The sequence below is a fragment of the Orycteropus afer genome, unplaced genomic scaffold (assembly GCF_000298275.1).
Source record: "Orycteropus afer afer isolate SDZICR_OR568_19922 unplaced genomic scaffold, OryAfe1.0 scaffold00233, whole genome shotgun sequence".
Classification (NCBI taxonomy): domain Eukaryota; kingdom Metazoa; phylum Chordata; class Mammalia; order Tubulidentata; family Orycteropodidae; genus Orycteropus; species Orycteropus afer.
The window spans coordinates 1,595,159-1,616,665 of record NW_006921820.1 but is presented as its reverse complement, the minus strand read 5'-3'; the positions used below and the strand labels follow the sequence as shown (position 1 = coordinate 1,616,665).

Sequence of the window (21,507 nt, the reverse complement as noted above, 5' to 3'; positions counted from 1 at the left end):
TTGGCATTACTTGGATTCTACTGGGGGCTTCGATATACTTAAGCTGCTCCAAGGATCACGCAAGGGAATAAAATCATATGGATTTGATTACCTCTTCAGTGAAAAGGTCTAATTTGTTCAGGCTGAGTGTCATTTTGTCATTTCTCATAAATTAAATGAGAAACAAAATTATTGTTTCCATCTTAGTTCTTATAAGAGATGAAGACACACTCCTGAGAGTAACCCTAGCTGACTACTGGGTCTAGTGAACTGGCTTTTGATTTGAGAGGAGCAAGAATATTTTCCATTTTGGTTTTCATTCTATATATTGAGTGGAGGATAAAAGAACACAAGTCCTTTTGAGCTGAACCTATTTTGTTGTGATCTAGGCTGAGAGCCAGAACTTCATAGAGTGTGATATGCTTATCTCAAGTACCTTTTACTTCAGGGAATGCGCTTAATATTGTGTACCAGGCTGAAGTGCTCCACTACTATGCAGAATGGCTTTCAGGCCCACATTTCTTTAGCTCTCATATGTACTCTACAGGACCTGCCTTCATAACAATGTCTTAGGAATCCAAGTTCCATACAGGAATACAATAGGTTTCATTACTATACACAAACCAGTTTCTGTTTTACTAGCAACAAATTCTGCTGACATTCCCACGACCATTTTAACCTTCAATAAAGTTAGCTTACTTTATACAATATAGTGTGCTTTGTGTTGCCAAGAATGCTAAACTGGGATACAGAAGTCTTGGGTTTCAGTCATACTTCTGCCTCTATATAATTCAACAAGTAATTTTGGGTAAGTTCTTTCTTGTCTTAGGCAAATATCCTTCCTACTGGCAAAAATGAGAGGGTCAGTTGAGAGGATCACTGAGATGCCAGTATTCTATGATAAGCTCTAAGACTATCCTATTATACATTTCTCATTTTATTTCTCACAAAGTAAAGGGAATTAAGCAAGTATTTAAAATCTATGTTTCAGGCATTTCCACGATACTTGCTCATACATTGTATTAACTCACTCTTACCTTTGCTCAAGTCGTTTTATCCAACACACACAGAAGACCTGTGCTTCCAATACACACAGAAGATCTGTGCCATTTAAGGCCTGATTCAGTTCACTCCTTTCTGTGATTGCTTTTTAACCCATAGTGCTTTTTTGTTTTTCTGCACTTCTAGTACACTAAAACAGGAGCCCTGGTAGCAAAGTGGTTAAGTGTTCCACTGCTAGCAACAAGGTTGCTGGTTTAAACCCACCAACAACTACATGGGACAAAGATGTGGCAGTCTGCTTCTGTAAAGATTTACAGCCTTGGAAACCTTATGAGGCTGTTCTACTCTGTCCTATAGGGTTACTATGAATCAGAGTCGACTCAATAGCAACAGGTTCTTTTGTATACTAAAAAGTTTTATGTAAGGAAATCACTATGTAACTATGTTTAGAAGCTATTGAAATAATTTGTTTATATTGCAATTGCTTTGAAATTAGCTAGTTTAGGAAAGATAATATTCAAAGCAAAATAAAAACTGGTAAAAGTCGGGGAAATTAATTGGGCCAATAATCTTACTAAGAGAGCTCTTTCCTGAAGTGAGTAAGTCAACAGGGAGATTTACAGAGCTTATTGTATGTAAGATTGACAAACTACTGCTGGCTCTTCATCTATCACCCTTTTACTTTTTGTTTGTTTGTTTTAATATGTGTCTAATACTGGAATAGGGAAATCACACAAAGACTCACTGCATTTTATAAATCATAGAAATTAATAGTGTACTAAATAATGCACTTTAATAAAAAGTTCCATTTCTCAAATCAGCAGCAGCCCCTTCAATGAATGATGAAAATCCTTCCTGACTGCAACTATCTCAACTTTCATAAAGGTAGAAAGGCCACATCTATTGGCCAGCAAAATCCATGCAATGAAATTAATCAGTGATTGGCTAGAAAATAAGAAATTTAATGTTTTAGGTAACTGTCCAAATTCTCTTTTGTAACCATTAAGTATGGAGAACCTATAAAGAATGCTTACTATTGAAAGAAGAAGTATGGAAATTTCATGATACTGGTTGAGTAGGCACACAGACGAAGAGAGAAACAAGTAATTATACAAATATCTGGTAATATGGAAGGTCTACAACATTACTCAATTACAATATAAACTACAAAGTCTACACACAAAGTTGCTAAGCAAAAACTATTTATAGCATTTAATCTTAATTATAGCACAGAGATGTTATATATAACTACATTTGTACAGGATTTATATGAAGAATAAAATACTAATAATTACTATGCTTCTCATACATCTTTGTAATTCACGAGTAGTAACAAATATATTTTGACTTGTGAATCCAAATCTTATGTTTTATGTTTTGAACTAGTACCAGATTAGATATGAGAACTATGATATTTCAAGATAAATGTTACTATTTTGAAGAAATTATTTTCTTGATTTAGTTAAAAAAAAAATGAAAAGAAAAAAACCACGCAAAAAGGTACATTAGAAAATTTCATTTTTTCAAATTCCCATGGTTATTTCAAGTCAACCCCTAATGGGTTCTTACCTAAAAACAAATAAATAATTTCAGAAAAAGCATGGATCAGATATTAGAAAGACAACTATAGAGCTGATGATCAGGGTCCCAATTAGCATGGGACCATATTCTATTATTTAGCCTTGGGACTCCTGCTATTGTCAAGAACCATGTGAAAGTATATGAAACATTCAGGAGAGTCTCAAACCATGTTTGGGAAAGCAAAGATTGAATCTTTTGCTGTAAGCTCATGTATGAGACACTGTTATAATGTACTAGCTTGAAAGAATTTTATTTTTCACGTGGCTCAGCAAGAAAATGGCTTCTCTCTTTATGTTCAAAACCATATAAAGCTGTCCTCTAAGCAAATCCATTTGTGAAAGGCATATGAATATTTCAATTCAAAAGTATTTACGGTATATCTTCTCCATGAAAGGGTGTAAATGCTAGGTAGTATGAGGTTAATACAAAGATAGAAACTAGACTGGGCATACCCTCAAAGAGATGACAATTCAAGAGTCTGAATAACAGAAGCATTCAAATAACTTCAACAGCTGGCTGAGTCAGTTAACTGCATAAAAGAAGTATAGCGAGCTGGGAGGGTTAAAGAAAATAGGAAAGGCTTGAACAAGGACATGGAAGTTGAAATAGGGTTTGAAGAATGGCTAGAATTTTGGGAGGCAGAAATGAAAGGATGGGGGAAGTAGAAGAAATGTGTGAGGGAAAGAAAGTGTTCTCATGAAAGGAATGATACAAATGCAAACAGGAAGTACATATACACACAACAAACCACTTGAGTTGATGCAGACTCAAAGCAACCCCCACTGGGTTTCTGAGGTGGTAAATCTTTATGGAAGTAGATTGCCCAGTCTTCCTTCCATGAAGTGGGTGGCGGGTTTGAACCACCAACCCTCTGGTGAGCAGTCAAGATCCCTTAGGCACTGTGCTACCAGAGTTCCTTACTTAATACATATAGGAAAAAAAAAAAAGGTGTTCAGGCAGTTGGGAAGAGACCTTGCTGAGTTTGAACATGATGTGATAAGCAATGGGTAGTCATTGAGAGTGTTAAAAGCATGAATTACCACAAATTATATTACAACCATGTATTAACCATATATTTAAAGCTCGTTATGAAGCATAGCAAATACACACAGGAACACAGACCTAAATCTTATCTATGGAGTTCACCCAAATGGAAGAGAAGAAGCCAGTAAACAAATATGTGGCAGTGTGGTGGGGGAATAGGAAAGGAGGCATGGAACCAAGATATTGTCATTTGTGCTCTGTCTATACTGTAGTTGCATAGTTCATTTTATCTAAATGCTGGATTCCCTAAATAACTAAGGTTTTATTTTTATTTTTGGAGAAATCCAATAGGAATATTTTAAACAAAACAAAAACAAAGGTATAAAAACAAGAGACTGAGCAGAAGTTTCAGCTCACAGGTCACTTTGCTTGGCAGGGTAAGTGGGCTCCCAGGCCAGGGATCTTCCTTCTTCTTTATCTCCTCCTGTCCTTGAGCACTTCTCTCTTTTATCTATTTTGGGTCCTTCTCTTTCTCTTCCCTGTAACTAGTATCATATCATACAATATCACCAACTCTTGTTCATATTTATCCAATAGCTGTTCTCATCCCTTCTTCTGGTTGTAGAAACTCCTGGTAGCACTGCCTCATCCTTGGTGGGACTGTTTGAAACCACCCACTTGGCTTGAAGAAACTAGTCCTGCCACACACACCTCTCATTTTGGGGAGATGGAAAGGCCAACTGGAGATGGGGGTTTTGTCTCGGGCAGGGTAAGAGGCCACACAGAGCTCAAGAGTTAGCATCCAGGGACGGAGTGGGGTGCATGTGGCCTGGAGCCAGGTTACGTGTAAAGGGTGGAGGAACAGGATGAGCATCCCTAATCCTGCCCTGTGTCCTCCCCTAATTAACTAAGGTTTTAGATGATGATAAGCCATGGTCAAATGATAGCTTTCAGTCAGCCCTCATTCCTATATTATATTATATTATATATATATATATATATATATATATGTATGGCCCTCACTCTAAATTCCAGCTATCTTTGGCATTTAAAGTCAATAAAATTCTTGGACAGAAAGGTTAGGGTTAGAAACTGTAGTTCAAAGACAGACTCATGGCGTAAAAATCTGCCATATGTTAAGAACTCCTGAGCTAAAGCAATTCACCCAATAAGAATTAAAGGATTAGAAATACTATGCCATTCATAAAAGGAAATAAAGTTCAACAACATTTCAAACAGTAATATTATGATCAATTTATTTACCTATCTATCTATCTAATATGTAGACAGAAGGTTAATTACCTCATGATCATGAGTAGCCTGTCGAGCTGCATCTAAAAATACGAAAGAATAACAGAACATTAAATTAAGAAATAAACAAACACTACAAACTATAACAAAACTCAAGTATACGACTGTACCAAATTACAAAAACTGCCGGTACATATAGATTCTCACTACTTAGAATATTTTTCCTTACGGCTTTATTAATTAGTTGGTCAACAAATGTTAAAGGGAAACCCATACCTACAGAGTAAACAATTAGGAACAAGAGAAACAGCAGATAGAGTTCTTACTTTGGGGGGGACAGGGTGATATGGAGGACAGGAAACACATACCAAAGTCCATTTGTATATTATAATTTTAGCAGGTTAGATGCTCAAGTTTGGAGAAGATGCAATTGTTAAGTAACTGACAGTTTAGTTGTGGGTAGGGCTCCTTGGCAGTGTTTCCTGAGGAAGGAGAACTTGAAACAATACTCATAGGTGTGTGATTAATAATTTTAATAGAACAAAAGATCCATGAAGACACAGATCTTATCCTTTTTATTCACTGATATATCCTTAATGCCTAGAAGGCAGCTTGATATAACAGGAGGTACACTATAAATATTTTTTGAATGGATGCATACATAAGCGAATGAGTAAATAAAAGGGATGTTCACTAGAGGATAAGAGAAATGTGAGAAATGGTACATGAAAGGCTCAGAGGTGTTAAAGCAAGACGGTTATGTAGTTTAGTATACAGATTTGAGCAGAGGAAAAGAAATAACCTAAACTGAGAATTAGGGAAAAAAAAAAGGGAGCAGGCAAAGAATACAGGTCTTAAACACAAGTCAAATTGTTGATGCTGGATATAGAAACTCAATTAAAATTTCTACGATGAAAGCAATGTTATTTTAATAGAATTCCAAAATTCTATAAAATGTTATTTTATAGAATTCCTATAAGTGAATGTAGGATAATACAGAGATGACAGAAATACATCTTTTATATTTTATCACTCTAATAGTTGACTTTGTGACATTCTTTTATGTACAACAAACTACAAATACATTTGGTTCTGATACCTTGCCTATGAGATTTGCCTTTCTGACGATCCTGGGTTTTCCTGCTGAAGACCTTGTATGCCTCAGTCTTCTGATACTGCTCCAGTTCCTTCATGTAACGTTCCTTATCTCTATCTGCTTCATCAAGATAGCGCTAGGAAAGAAACATGGAATTATTTTCAAGAAATAGAAACATATTAGGTAAAAAAATCAATGACATGTTTGAAGAAAATGGAGGATAATGAAAGCAGGGAAAGAAAAGTGGACTGGCAATAAGCTTTAAGGGAGAATCAGAAAAACAAGAGGTCTATTAGTAGAATAAGATATAATCTAAGAAATAGGTGATTGTAAGTTTTGGACTGTTTGTCTTTTCTAGCTTAATGAAGATAAATTCTATTGAGATCATTCTCATTAAAAATTCATGGAGAAGAAGATTATAATTATTCCTTTAACCCTACAATAGAACTCCACATGGCCACTAGAGTCTTCATGTGGTTTGAACATCACATAGACTTATTTAGTCTTCCCAGGGGAAGGAATGGAATATTCTTGTTTCTCTATCTCCAATCCATTCTGAGGGAATGATCTCATACATCAATTGGCCTTTTAAGAGCCTGAAGAGTAGAGCACTAAAGCTGGAAAGACAGAAGAACATGAAAAAGAATGACCTCATCCTATGGACTCAAAACAGACTACTTTGAGAGAGTCTATATCTACATGCTTTGATTGCTGTGTGCTTTGTTCTATTAATTATTTAAACAGTGTTCATTGATCTACCAGGATTATTTTGTGCAATGCTTTGTCTTTTCATTCATCAGTTAGGTACAAGAAATTAAATATAAAAATACTGGTTGAACACAAAACAGTCTTATGTTAAAGATCTTGTCCCACATTAAGAGTCAGATGTACAAGGCATCCAAATGGCCAAATCTGGAACAATTAAAACACTGAGACCATGAAATAGAGTAATGAATTATAAACCATTGGGAAAAAACCCTGAAATTTATATCTCTATACCAATATCGGAGCTCTGATAGCATAGTGCCTAAGGCACTTGACTGCTAACCAGAAGGCTGGCAGTTCAAACCCACCAGCCACTCCTCGGAAAGAAGATGGGGCAATCTACTTCCGTAGTGATACTGCCTCGGAAACCCAAGGAGGGGTTGCTATGAGTCAGGTCCCACTCCATGGCACATAACAACAACAATGTACCAATAATCGGGAGCTCTGGTAGCATAGTGCCTAAGGCACTTGACTGCCAACCCTCAGAATGGATTGGAGATAGAGAAACAAGAATATTCCTCCTCAGAAGGAAGGCTGGGCAATCTACTTCCATAGTGATAGCGCCTCGGAACCCAAGGAGGGGTCAGTATGAGTTGGGTCCAACTCAACAGCATATAATATACCAGTAATGAGTAAATAAATGCATAAATGGGACAAGAGGACTCGTGCTCATTAAAATGCTGAGGGCCAACTAGTAAATGTAGAGTGCTGGAGTAGGAAAATAATTTTGTAACCATAATGGTAAAGACTGGATCAGGCAAGAATCATTAATGTATGTTAAATCTACAGCGAAATTTGATGTGGAACAGTTTATTTGCAGGTTCTTGAAGTTTCTTCCCCCAGATTGCTTATTCACTATTAAGGGAGATCAAAATTAACAATGTTAATTTTAACAAATAGACATTGTGTGCCTTCACATGTAATACTCTGAGCAGGACACAATATCATCTACATAGTATTCTGACCTAAAATGCACAGCCTAAATCTAATCACGAGGAAACAGACAAATGCAAATAATGAATGTTCTATTAAAAGAAAAAAAAGGAAGGACTGTATTCTTAAAAAATGCCAATGTTATACAAAACAAAGACTGTACATATATTCCAGGTTAAAGGAGGCTTGACTAACAAACACAATATGTGACCCTAGTCTAAAATCTGTACTGGAGGAGAAAAGAATGAGAAAAAGAAATGTTACAAAGGAATGATACTAGGTCAACTGAAAAAAGTGGACTATGGATGGCAGTACTATATTATTATGAAATTGTTAACTATACTGTGGTTATATAAGAGATTATCTCTATTCTTAGGAAACACTCTCTGAGATATTTTAGGGGTAAGAAAGGTCACATTGTATATAACTTGACCTCAAAGGAGTAAGAAGGCACATGAAAATGGAAAAATGGAATAAAATATGTTAATAACAAGTGAATCTGGATAAAAGGTATTTGGGTATTTTTTTTTACTATTTTTTTTTTTTAAATTTTATTTTGATTTGGGTGAAGATTTTTTTTTTTTTTTTTTACTATTTTTATGTTTGTACCTTTTAGTACATTTGAAATGACTTTCAAATAAAAATTTAAAGAAACATGAAAACAAACAAAAAAACCTATCCTACCTACCTAACAAAGTGGCACAATAGGATTTGGCTGCTAACTGAAAGGTAGGTAGTTCGAACCTACATAGTGGCTCTGTGGGAAAAAGACCTGGTAATCTGCTCCTGTAGAGATTATAGCCTAGAAAACCCTATGGGGAAGTTCTGCTCTATCATATGGGGTTGTTATGAGTTGAAATAGACTTGATCGCACCCAACAACAACAATCACCTAACAGTGGTTGCCTTATACCTGGAGATAACTATTGTTAGTTTTGCTTTTTCTTTTATAGATAAGTATTTGTATTGTCTAAAAAAACAATTTAAACAATGAGCATGTATTAATTTGAAATTGAAAAATAGAAGAAAAAAAGAAAGTACAGCTCATAATCCCTGATAGTATAGCCACAACAATGGAAGATGTACACTGCTTTGTACTAGGTTGTTAACAGAAACACAAAGCTTCAAGTTTCAAATTAATCTCTTTGAAAAAAATCTTAATGCAATTAATTCTAAAGAGAGTATCCTTCAATTTGGTTTAAAGAACAGTCGTTTTGGAATTTTTTCTTAAAGATGATTTAACAGTGCGATATATGAAAGAAATGTAGGTTATCTTTCAGATCCTGGGAGTGCTAGGAACTTTTAACTCAAAAACATTCCCACAATCATTATCATCACTACTTTTGTGACATTTCAACCAGCTCATGGCCATACCATCCTTAATTCCCCTCAGTCTCTCTAACAAATAGATTTGTTTCAGTCTGGCAGCAGGGTTAGTTTCTGTTTTGGAGGAGAGAGAATTCAAATAGTTCTTGCTTTGTTTTTTGTAGTAGTTTAAATTTGCCAAAATTGTACTTAAACAAAAATTATTAAAGCAGTAAAAATTTTTTCTTCCACAAAAATTTTATGTAAACAGCAGAATTTTATCAAATGACTTTTTGGCATTTTCTCATTTAACTCATCATTTTTTTCATTTAAGTCAGTAGAATAAATTGTATTGGAGGATTTCTTAATATTGAATAACTTTTTTTGAATCTATGTGAACTCTTAGCATACACATCAGATGAAAGTAGAGCTGCTTTGGTTGAGGGGGTCCTAATTCTCTCCTGCTTACATCCCTGCAGCACACTCTGAAACAATTCTAAAACCACTGTCCTAGAAGAACGAGTTATAACAGATCCTGCTATTCTGGTCTCCCAAGCACTCTGTGACCAAACCAGAGACTCCACTGTCTATCCTCTTTGCTTTTCTGATAGATGTTATTTTTGAGATATAATAAAAATCAAGCAAAGGATCAAGAATTTGAATGATTACCTGTTTTTCTTCAGGAGGCAGTTTACTCCATTCATTGCCCAACATCCTTGTGATTTCTGGAAATGGGACCTCTGGTCGCTTTGCTCGAAGCTGTTCTCGACGCTCATTCATGAAACGAACATATCCAGTAAGGGGGGATTTGGGTGCATTGCTGTCTCGAAGAGGTTTCTTCCTCTTTCTTCCTTTGGACCAACCTCCTCGTTTACTTCTTTGCTACAAAACAAATTAAAATTAAAAAATAAAAACAAAACAACCCCTCCCCCTCCAAATAACACAACAACAACAAATACCAACAAACAAAACAGAATTGCATTTTCCTACCAATAAGACCCTGGATATTCATTCAATGCTCTCCAAACCTGTAACTGGTACAAATGACTGCAATAAAGTTTTCAATTAAGGATTCTAGACTGTTCACATGTAGATCTTTTCCTGTACCACAGTACAATTTGCTGCACTCTGGGGGTATTCTGTACTAATCCCAACAGATGAGAATAAAGGTGCCATGATCATCCAAGCTTTGGCTTTCATTTCATGTGCACCTAATGGATCCTGGTTCCCGACAGCACATATTCTACATGAGAATATACACTGTCACAGTAGACCAAAAGATGCTGCCACATGTACTGGGCAAAAGAGGGAACAAGTTGTAGCACAGGGATTACAAATAATTCAGAAAGACATTCTCATTGATAACCATTTGAAGACCAATTTATTTCCCACAGCAGATAGCAATAGTTTTAAACTTAATATCTAAATTTTAGAAAAATTTTAGTAAGTATAATGTATCCAAAATGAAGACTAGTGCTTTACTTGATGATTTGTTCTTTAATATGCATATTGTATAAAGTCAGAGATATTTATTTGCTGAGTTAAATCAAGATTAAATTACTTCCAAGAAGGCTTAAAAAAAGGACTGAGGTATCAAGTGAATAGAAATCTTTGATGTTTTACTGCAACCTTTTTTCTTCTTCCTTTTAAATGAAAATGCAAGGCACATAATATTTTTACTTCATAATTTTGCAGATACATATAACCTATTCAGTTAATGTTTTATAGATATAAGAATTCTTGTTTTACAGATACAAGAATTCTTATTTCAGAGAAGAGGTAATCAACAGAATATGACATAAACATCTAAGTATTAATTATAGTCCTCTACTCCAAATATGTTAAATAGTTTATTAATTTATCATTTGGCAAAGTATTTTTTGTGTTGTTGTTTGTTGTTATGTGCTGTTGAGTCGGACCCAACTCATAGTGACCCTCTCCTTGGGTTTCTAAGGCAGTATCGCTACGGAAGTAGATTTCCCAACCTTCCCTCTGAGGAGTCGCTGGTGGGTTTGAACTGCCAGCCTTCTGGTCAGCAGTCAAGTGCCTTAGGCACTATGCTACCAGAGCATCTAAGTTTTTTTTTTTTTTTTAAAGTTTCTTTTTAATAGTAATAATAATAATAAAAAAAGTCAATGATAGTAGTTATTCTTTTCTGGGTGGGGAAAAAAAGTGCCTTAAAGCAAATACAATGTAATCAATCAATTGTGAAGAACACTGAAAGTCTAATCAATAAGGAGAAAATTGCTCTGGCCCACATGGAACCCTTGTATGAATTAGACAAAGGTGTCCCCTTACGGAGGTGAGTGACTTGGCAAGTGGTGCGAGTCCTTTGGACACATGGCCCTCTGTTACAGGGCTTGGTGAATGGAGTATGGCTTTGAACAAGTATAGCATGCGGACATTTCATTAATTACCTATTGAATTAAATCATTCACTCATTCAATGAGGATTTGTTGAAAACAGGTAGATATACATTTCTTAGGAAGGGGGAAAAAGCTTACCTATCTCTATGAGCCTAAGGAAACTAAGAAATATAAAACAGAAAATGTTGCAGATATCAGCCTAAGAATGTGAGAAGACCTGATGATGAACACTTTGATCAACTCCCTTGCTGACTCCTTTTTCAGAAGCTTAAGAGGCCAGAAACAGGAGGAGATACTTTAGCTTACTTCTTCTTCATGCCTCTGTTCGCTGCCTTCTGCTGTATTTGAAGACTCATTCTGAAGCAGCTGACCTTGGGAGAGATCCTCCACAAACTCTGGATTGTTGGTGGCTGGGGTGGCTCCACTATTATATGGAACCTCGGGATGAGTTAACCTGAAGAATACAGGGAGAAGTATAGAAGTTCCATGTCAACAGCATTAAAAAATGCTCCTGTTTGTCAAGGTTCAAGACAAATTTCACTGCCAGCAAAAGCATACACCAGTCTTTGAATTAATTTCCCTATTACAATCTGTGTAAATGTAAACCATGTTTCCACAGAAGTTGTAGAATGTTAAAAAAAAAAAAAAAAAAAAATTTCAGCACTTGATTAAACTGGAACAGTTCCATAAAGAAGTCTCCTACCAAAAACAGCTATAATTTCTTTCCCCAAAATTAACCTCTTCTCTCAACACAGACTTCGTATTTTAGCTCTAACCTTGTGACAAAATCTTTTATATGCTACTTTTATTTATCTCCAATGTAAAGGGAAAACACTACTAATGGAAAAGAAGAGTGGGAATGGGAGTTGTAGAGGCATTTTGTCCCCATCACAAAACAGTTCTTGAAGGGCATAAGAAATTTTTCATGGTACATTCTATAGCTATTCCTTCTTGAATTATAGTATTTACTGACAACCAGATCATCTAAGAACAGTATTATCAAACTTCAGTAAGTTCAGGTATAAGATGTTAATAAATCAGACACATTTACTTCTTTTCTGCTCCCAACATTATGTTCCAGATAAGTTAGCAAACCAGATCTCATCCTTCTGAAAAGTGAACATGAGAAGGTATAGATGATAGTAGGGTCTTAGACTGACTTACTCTATCATATGTGGACAAAGAAACATAACAAAAGGCTACATTAGCTAGGGACTTTTGTACGTTTTTTTATGGATGGGGGAGAGGGCAGGGAAGGAAAAGGTGGCAGATAATTGAATACAAGAGTAATATCCTGTCATTTTTCTCAAAGAATGCATGCTCTATAGGGTTACAGGCAAATAATTACAATGCATAAAAAGTGCCATAGGAGCACAGTGGAGGGAATAGAGCATTTTATGTACATGGAGAATATGTTAGGAAAGATTTTATAGAGAAGGTCTTGAAAGATGACCAGGCATTTGGAGTTCCGGTAACATGGCAGAATAGGCAGAAAGACTGCACAGACCCTCTTCGACAAAGAAAAGGGGAACCAATTAATACAGATACAGAAGATAATCCTGGACCCCTGAAGCCTTGAAGGGAAGGATATAGAAGTGGACTAAACTCCAGCTAGCAGAAGAATTTGCATGAAAACACCAAAAATGGAGACATATGGAGCTGCAGTCTGGCAGTGATCCTGATGGCACAACAGCTTGGATATTGCCGAGTGGTAGCAGGACCTAAGAATTAACCTAAAAATTGGCCCTGCTAGCCAGGGACTGAACAGAGGACTGCTCTGGTGGCTGGGGAATAAAAGGGGAGGCAGCGAAGAGGACGGCGGGCTGAGCTGTGGACTTCTGTCTGTCCGGAGTGCACAGCCATTTTGAATGTTTACAAGTGGCTTGACCATTTTGGATATTTAAAGTGACAGCATTCTCCCAGGTTCCAGGGACTTAAGAACAGGCTCCACTTGCCAGGAACCCCAAGGACATTCCATACCTGGACGACTAGAAATGTGTGACATTCCCCTTGTTACTCTTATACCCCACACCCTCTTGGTGAATGGAGAAGTGGCCATCCCTCACTCCCACCCACCTTCTGGGCTGGCAGGAACTCCATCCCAGTCTGTGTGCTTGGATGGAACCTGGGTGCCCTGCCCTGCCCTGATTTTTTTCTCTCTGTTTTCTGTTTTTTAGTTAGTTTTTGTCTGTTTTAAAACTACTACTATTATTATTACTTTGGTCCTTTTCACTATTATTCTTTATTCTTCCCCTCCCAGGTTTCAGCTTTTTTTCTTCTCCCTGTTCCTGGTTGCATTTTTTTTCCCCCCTTTCTTGTGATTAATCCTGTTCCTTGTTTTTCTCTTTGTATTTTCCCATTTTTTTCTTCATTATTCTCCTTCTCTACCTTTTTTTCTCTTATTGCCCTCTCCCCAGATATTGCAGGGTTTTTTTTTTCCCCCTATTTTCTTCTTTTTCCCTTTGTTCTTTTTTTGGTTACTGTTCCTGTGCGATTACATGGTGTACTTTTTGTCCATGTGCTTTTACTTTTTTGATGGTTATTCAATTGTTACTTTTGTCTAACATAGTGTAAGATAGCAACGGTCCCCATACAACACAACTACACCCACACCTCCTGCAGCTTCACTTACTGACTGAGAGCCACCACTTCCTTCTCCACCAGCGGGCAATGAGAAATAATTACCAAGAAAAGCCTGACTGACCCTTGGCTGTTCTTCACAAACAGTTAACAGAGATCTAAATACAACAATGCCACAATGTCTCAGAGACAACAGACCATCACAGTCCACACAGAGCAGCAAGCTAAAGTGGTAGAAACAAACGAGCAGGATACAGATCCAGAACATATCCCTAAAGAAGAAGCAGCACTGGAACTCTCTGATAAGGAATTCAAAAGAATTATATTTTGGTATCTTCAAAGGACTGAGAGACAGACCAAGGAAAACACAGAAAAAACCCTAGAAGAATTCTGGAAGAAAATACAAGAACAAAATGACAAAATAAATGAAAAATTAGAAGAGATTCAAAATCTACAGATAGAAATCCAGAAGATTAATATTAAATTGTCAGAAATAGATAACACATTGAAAGGGCAAAGGAGTAGAACTGATGCAATGGGAATTAATGAGATTGAAGACAAATACCTGAGTACTTCTTTGGAAAGGGATCCATCAGAAAAAAAGATCAAAACAAAATGAAGAAAGCCTAAGGATCATGTGGGATACCATCAAAAGGAATAACCTACAAGCCACTGGAATTCCAGAACAGGAAGAGAAAAATAAAACCACTGACAAAACTGTCCAAGATTTGTTGGAAGAGAACTTCCCTGATATGATGAAAGATGAGAATATATCCATTCAGGAAGTCCTCGAACCCCTAATAGGATAGACCCCAAAAGAAAATCACCAAGACATACATCATCAAACTCATCAAAACCGGACAAAGACAGAATCCTGAAAGCAGCACAGGAAAAACAAAACATTACTTACAAAGGACAACCAGTAAGAATAAGCCCTGATTTCTCAGCAGAAACCATGCAAGCGAGAAGGCAATGGGATGGTATATATAAAACCCTAAAAGAGAAAAATTTTCAACCAAGAATTATATACCCGGCAAAATTGTCCCTCAAATATGATGGTGAAATTAGGAGATTTCCAGATAAGCAGAACTAAGAGAATTTGTTAAAACCAGACCAATCTTACAAGAGATGCTAAAGGGAGTCCTTTGAACAGAGAACCAAAAATAGCAAATAACAACTGACCATTAATACACAAGATGACATAACCCAGAAACCACAGCTATGGACATATCCAAAGTAAAATAAGCTTACAAGATTGTAAACAGGGAACCAGAGACATCAATCGGCAAGTGAGGACACATAATCCAAAAAGAGGAAAAAGATTGAATAGTTACAGAACTTCTAAATGGTGAGGAAGTCAAGAGAGTTGTAAGATAGAATGGACTGTTCTAATCTTGGGGAGATAATTATAAATCACAGGGTAACCTCAAAGAAAACGGATAAACCTAAAACCTAAAATTTATAAAACAATAAAAAAAGACAAGAACAAATATTCAGCAAATACTAAAACAACAGCAACAAAGGAAATGATAACATGATTCATAAATATAATGAGCTCAGCACAGAAAATAATATGAAATAAAGAAACCAGGGACACCATGAAAAAACACATAACAAAATGACAGCAACCAATTCATATTTGTCAATAATTACACTGAATGCACCACTCAAGAGATGCAGAGTTGCAGATGGGGTAAGAAAATAAAACCCATCAATATGCTGCCTACAAGAGACACACCTTAGAGGCAAAGACAAAAATAGACTAAAAATCAAAGGTTGGAAAAAGATATATCAAGCAAATGACAACCGTAAAAGAGCAGGAGTGGGAATATTAATTTCTGATCAAATTGACTTTAAGACAAAAACCACCATGAGACAAGGGAGGACATTATATAATGATTAAAGGATCAATCGAACATGAAGATATAGCCATAATAAATATCTATGGACCCAATGAAAGAGCCTCAAAATACATAAATCAGACTTGAAGTGAGTTGAAAATCCCAACAGATGACTCTGCAGTCATAGTGGGAGAACGATGTCCAGGTATTCATTATGTAAGCAACATTATTCCAGGCAGAAAGAACAGTGTCTAACGAGAGAAAGGGAGACTCAATTTCAGGAGACCATTGCGATAGACTAAATGAGAGACAAGGGCACAGATTAAAGGAATAGCAGGAAGGATGGAGAGTAGGGGATAGAGAGCTAAGAAATAAAGAGGTAAAATGAAGAGGACTTAATGAATGCAAATACTGGAGAAAACAAAGAGTCAAGGGTAATTCTGAGGTTTCCAGATTGGGTGATTATATACTATTAACCAGGGGAAGAACACTATGTGTATATATACGGATGTATGTGTGTGTGTGTGAAAGAGCAGAGAAAGATGAGAAAAAAAAGTGAGCCTTGAAAAAGGTTGAATCCAAGGGCATCACTAGGGTTGGTGTCACCCAGTGTAGTAACTCATGGTGTCCCCTCCATGGGCAGACCTGCCTGTGGAAACTAGCACCTCCCCCTCTGGGCAGAACAGCCTAGGCTCGCCCACCCCTTCACAGCTTCCCAAGGCTCCTCCCCTCTCCCACTGGTCAAGGTGAAGATCCTCCCCCTCCCCTCCGCTGCACCCTGTGGATGAGGGCTACCAAATGAAAACGAAACTTACTGCCCTCGAGTCGGATCGGACTCAGAGTGACCCCTCTTTGGGTTTCCGAGGCGGTATCACTATGGAAGTAGATTGGCCAACTTTCCTTCTGAGGAATGGCTGGTGGGTTTGAACCAATAGCCTTCTAGTTAGCAGTTAAATGCCTTAGGCACTATGCCACCAGAGTTCCCTGGATGAGGGTTAAGTGATGAGTTATTGTACTGAGTGATGAGTGACACCAACTCTAGTGATGCTACTGTCTTGTTGGCCCTTCCCCCAAGGTCCCAGTCCATTCGCTGGCAATGTGGACCCTGGGGTCATTTTGGTGTCACCAGCTTGGACAGTTTCAAAGGGTATACCCAAGTGACACCACTGGTTAAGTATAAAATATTCATGGGATAATGTGGTGGAGATGAAAACATGAACTAAGAGAAAAGGAATAAAGAAAGATGACATATTTGAGAGGAGTCAGTCCGTGGAGGTCATGGGGAGTGAGTGCTACACACTGTCTAAGAGACAATGAGAAGAAAAGTCAGTACAGAACTCTGTTGGTACACACACACACACACGTGCTGCCATCAAGTCAGATCCGACTCATAGCGACCCCTCCTTGGGTTTCTGAGGCGGTATCACTACGGAAGTAGATTGCCCTATCTTCCTTCTGAGCAGTGGCTGGTGGGTTTGAACCACTGGCCTTCTGGTTAGCAGTCAAATGCCTTAGGCACTATGTCACCAGAGCTCCTCTGCTGGTACAGTCTCATTTTAAAAAAGGATCATGTATTAAAACAGCTGGGGAAAGAGACCAAGGAGGACATTAAGAGAATTAGGAAAGAATACTACTGCAGAGGCCAAAGCAGAAAGACTTTCAAGGTGTCAACCAATTAAAAAGTTGTAGGTGTCAGATAACAACAACAACAAAAACTGTTTGCTAAATTTGAAGATGGGAACATTAGTGTCAATCTTATAGAGTACAATTTGAGTAGAATTATGGGAAAAAGAAACATTACAGGGGACTGAGAAATGAATGGGAACAGATGCAGACTGTCCTAGGAATGAAAGAAAGTATACTTTTCTGATTCTTTCTAAAAAACAAAATGGTTCATTTTAGGCAGGTCTCTATATTTTCAAAGTCTTTTCAAAAAAGCTATGTGAGAGAATCTTTGAAATCAATGCTAATCATGTTTTCTGAAAAGAGGTGCAGAGATTCAGTTTGATCTCAGCACCTTTATTTTCCAAGTTATTTCAATCATTTTGGATGTCTTAGGCAACGTGTTCTTTCATTGTCATCCTTACTTCAATTGTGCCATCAATTGTTAAGTTATTCAATTGTTAAGTTATTGTATACTCTTATATTTTGGTAAAACCTTCAGAAGTAGGTTTAGGAAAAAGTACCAATCCTGTGAATTCCAGGTCAGAGTAGACAGGAATCAGAAGGGAGTGGTCAAAGACATCAAATACCAGTGCCAAGTTGGATAAGCACATGAAGGGGAGGCTCTTTTGTTATGAATGCATTGTCCATGTTCCAAGCTAACTCACTGCTGTTGAGTCTGATCCTAATCATAGTGACCCCTCCCTGGGTTTCTGAGACGGCTGGCAGTTCAAACCCACCAGCCACTCCTCGGAAGGTTGGGCAATCCTACTTCCATAGTGATACTGCCTCGGAAACCCAAGGAGGGGTCGCTATGAGTCGGGGCTGACTCGACGGCACATAACAACAACAACAACAAATCACTATGGAAGCAGACTGCCCAACCTTCCTTCTGAGGAGTGGCTGGTGGATTTGCACCTCCAGCCTTCTGGTTAGCAGTCAAATGCCTTAGGTACTACGCCATCAGAATTCCAAGCTAAAGTTAACAGATATGTCTTGAATCCCACATGCTCTTGCCTACTTAAGGACATTATTTCAGTAGTTCTTCCCTCTCTGGAATCATCAATTCTTTCTTCTCTACTGGATCAATTTCATCAGCAACGCAAAGTGGTGTTACTACGCCTATCTCAAAGCAAAACAAAATAAAAACCATCTCTTCATCTCATTTCCTCCTTGTTAATATCCTCATTTTTCTCCTTTTCTTTATAGCAAAACTCCTTGAAAGAATTATTTCTATTTTATTTATTTCAATTTTTCTACTCCTATTCTTTCTTTTTGTTTTAGTAATATTTTATTGTGTTTTCTCTGAAGGTTAACACAGCAGTTTAGGTTCCCATTCAACAATTTCTACACAAATTATTCAATGACATTTGGTTACATTATTTACAGTGTGTGAACATTCTCATTATTTCCGTTCTGGTTGTTCTGTTTCAAGTAATCTAGCTTCCCTGGTCTCTTAATTTGAAATCTGTGTTTTACAGTAATTGTTGACCATTTGCTCTCATATAGATGATTTTTTAAAGGAGCACAGTACTAATGGGTGATATTTTTTATTTTGTGAGCCAATCTGTTATTTAGCTAAAAAGTGACCTCAGGGGCTGGTTTCAGTTCAGCATACAAAAAGTGTACCAAGGTGACAGTCTTGGGGAATCCTCCATTCTCAACGGGTCCAGTAAGTATGGATTTTTTTTTTTTTAAAGAATTTGAGGTTCTGTTTATCATTTCATAAAAGTGAGAATAAACTTTTTTTTGTGTGTGTGTGTGACTGACTTATTTTGCTCAATATAATGTCCTCCAGGTTCATCCCCATTGTAAGATGTTTTGGGCACTCACCTTTCTTTACTGCAGAGTAGTATTCCACTGTATGTACTAACAAAATTTTAGTTATCCATTCAACCCATGATGACAATTAGGTTGTTTTAATCTTTTTGCTACTGTGATAATGCTGCAAGGAACATAGGTGTGCTCCTACCATACTCTCTTAAACTCACTACAAAGGATATTTTTATTTACAACTCTTGTTGAGGTCACTGATGACCTCAAAGTTAAATCCAATAGTCATTTTCTCAGTCCCCATCTCACCTGATCTACCAGAAGCATTTGACACAGCACTGACAAAAAAAAAAAATACTTTCTTCACTTAGTTTCTAGGATCCCGCACTCTGGTTTTCCACTATCTTTTCACCAACCAGCTGTCATGGAAGTGATTCTAACTTGCAGTGACCCCATGTGTGCCAGAACAGAATTGTACTCCACAGTGTTTTCAATGGCTGACTTTTTGATAGTAGACTGCTAGGTCTTCTTCAGAGGTGCCTCTGCGTGAACTTGAACCACCAACCTTTTTCGTTAGCAGCTGAACATGTTAACAATTTGTACCACCCAGGGACTCTGCTACCTTTTTTTTTTGCCACTTCCATTACTCCTCTTTAGTCCTCATGCTGGTTTTGCCTCTTCTGCCTAAGTTCTAAAGGTTAAAGCATCCCAGAACTCAGTCTTTTTATACAGTACTCATTATTTTGGTGAACTCCTCAAGTCTCAAAGCTTTGAATATTAATTATTTGGTGATAACTCTCAAGTTTCTCTTTCTTGCCTAGATCTCCCCAAACTCTGGACCTTCCATCAAATTGCCTATTTGAGATCTCTACTTGGACATTTAATGGGCATCTCAAACTTAAAACATCTAAAACTGAGCTCTAAAATTTTATCTCCTATCTGTTCAATTTCCCCCATCTAAGATAATAGCTTGTTTGGAGGTTCTAGTAGGGGAGTGCAGCTACTCATATTCCCTTGACTGAAGAACTGTCCTTCTCTATTAGGGAAGGTCATCCTCGACTGAGCATGCAACTTTGGAATGGATACACATGGAGCGGTGAGGGTGGAAGGGGAAACCCTACTAGCTAGCCAGATCAACTAAACCAACTCTGGCAATCAATGGAGTGACAGATACCACAGCCAGATTGTAATGGTAGGGGAAGTGGTAGTTTAGTGGTAGAATTCTTCCATGCAGGAGACCCAGGTTTGATTCCCAGCAATGCACTTCATGCACAGCCACCCACCACCTGTCTGTCAGTGGAGGCTTGTGTGTTGCTATGACACTGAACAGCTTTCAGTGGACTTTCATATGGACTAGGAAGAAAGGTTTGACAATCTACTTCTGAAAATCAGCCAATGGAAATCCTATGGATCACAATGGTCTGATTCACAACTGATCATGGAGATGGCATAGGATCAGGCATTGTTTCGTTCCATTGTGTATGGGATTTCCATGAGTCAGGTGTTGACTTGGTGGCAGCTAACAACAAGAAGATAATGGCAATTTTATCCCTCTAGTTACTTAGGCCAAAATGTTTGCATTTTCTTTGTTCTTTTCTCCCTTTTCTCATCACTCATTATCAGGTCTTTCAGGCAAATCCTATTTATCTCCAAACTTTATGTAGAATTTGGTATTTCTCACCACCTCCTTTCCCATTCTCTTTGAAACCCACTCCAATTAAGTTTTTGTCCCCACTACTCCTGGTGGAACCCAGCTCGGACAGAAGAGCAGTCAGCTCCAGGGTTACAGGTGAGGAGAGACAACTCAGGGATGCCCAAAGTAGCAGGCGGGAAGAGCAGGAGAATGGGGATTAAAAGCCAGGAAGCCAGAGAGAAGAGCAATCAGCCAAAGGGATTAGGTGAGGAGAGGAAACTCAGGCCCACCCGGAGTAGCGGGCTGGAAGAGCAGGTGAAAGGGGATAAAAGCCAGGAACCTGCACAGAAGAGCAGTCAGCCCCAGGGTTACAGGTAAGGAGAGACAACTCAGGGACACCCAAAGTAGGAGGCGGGAAGAGCAGGAGAAAGGGGATTAAAAGCCAGAAGCCAGAGAGAAGAGCAATCAGCCGAAGGGATTAGGTGAGAAGAGGAAACTCAGGCCCGCCCAGAGTAGCAGGCCGGAAGAGCAGGAGATAGGGGATAAAAGCCAGGAACCCGGAGAGAGGAGCAGTCAGCCCCAAGGACAACTCAGGGACGCCCAAAGCAGCAGGCCAGAAGAGCAGGAGAAAGGGGATTAAAAGCCAGGAAGCCAGACAGAGGTACAGTCAGCCACAGGGACCCAGGTGGGGGTGATACGAGAGGTCTCCAACAGCAAGACAAACTTGTCTGTCGGTTTATCCTACTTTGGTGACATG

At 37.9% G+C, this 21,507-nt stretch overlaps 1 protein-coding gene across 1 annotated transcript in view; it reads right to left on the bottom strand.

Moving 5' to 3' along the window:
- HMG20A (high mobility group 20A) overlaps positions 1-21,507 on the bottom strand; it is a 35,450-nt gene that overhangs the window by 6,063 nt on the left and 7,880 nt on the right. The window contains exons 2-5 of the mRNA XM_007948932.2: positions 11,568-11,715; positions 9,565-9,777; positions 5,897-6,029; positions 4,849-4,880 (exon numbers count right to left, since the gene is read on the bottom strand). Coding sequence (XP_007947123.1) covers positions 4,849-4,880; positions 5,897-6,029; positions 9,565-9,777; positions 11,568-11,715 — 526 coding nt within the window. The remainder of the gene's footprint in view (positions 1-4,848; positions 4,881-5,896; positions 6,030-9,564; positions 9,778-11,567; positions 11,716-21,507) is intronic.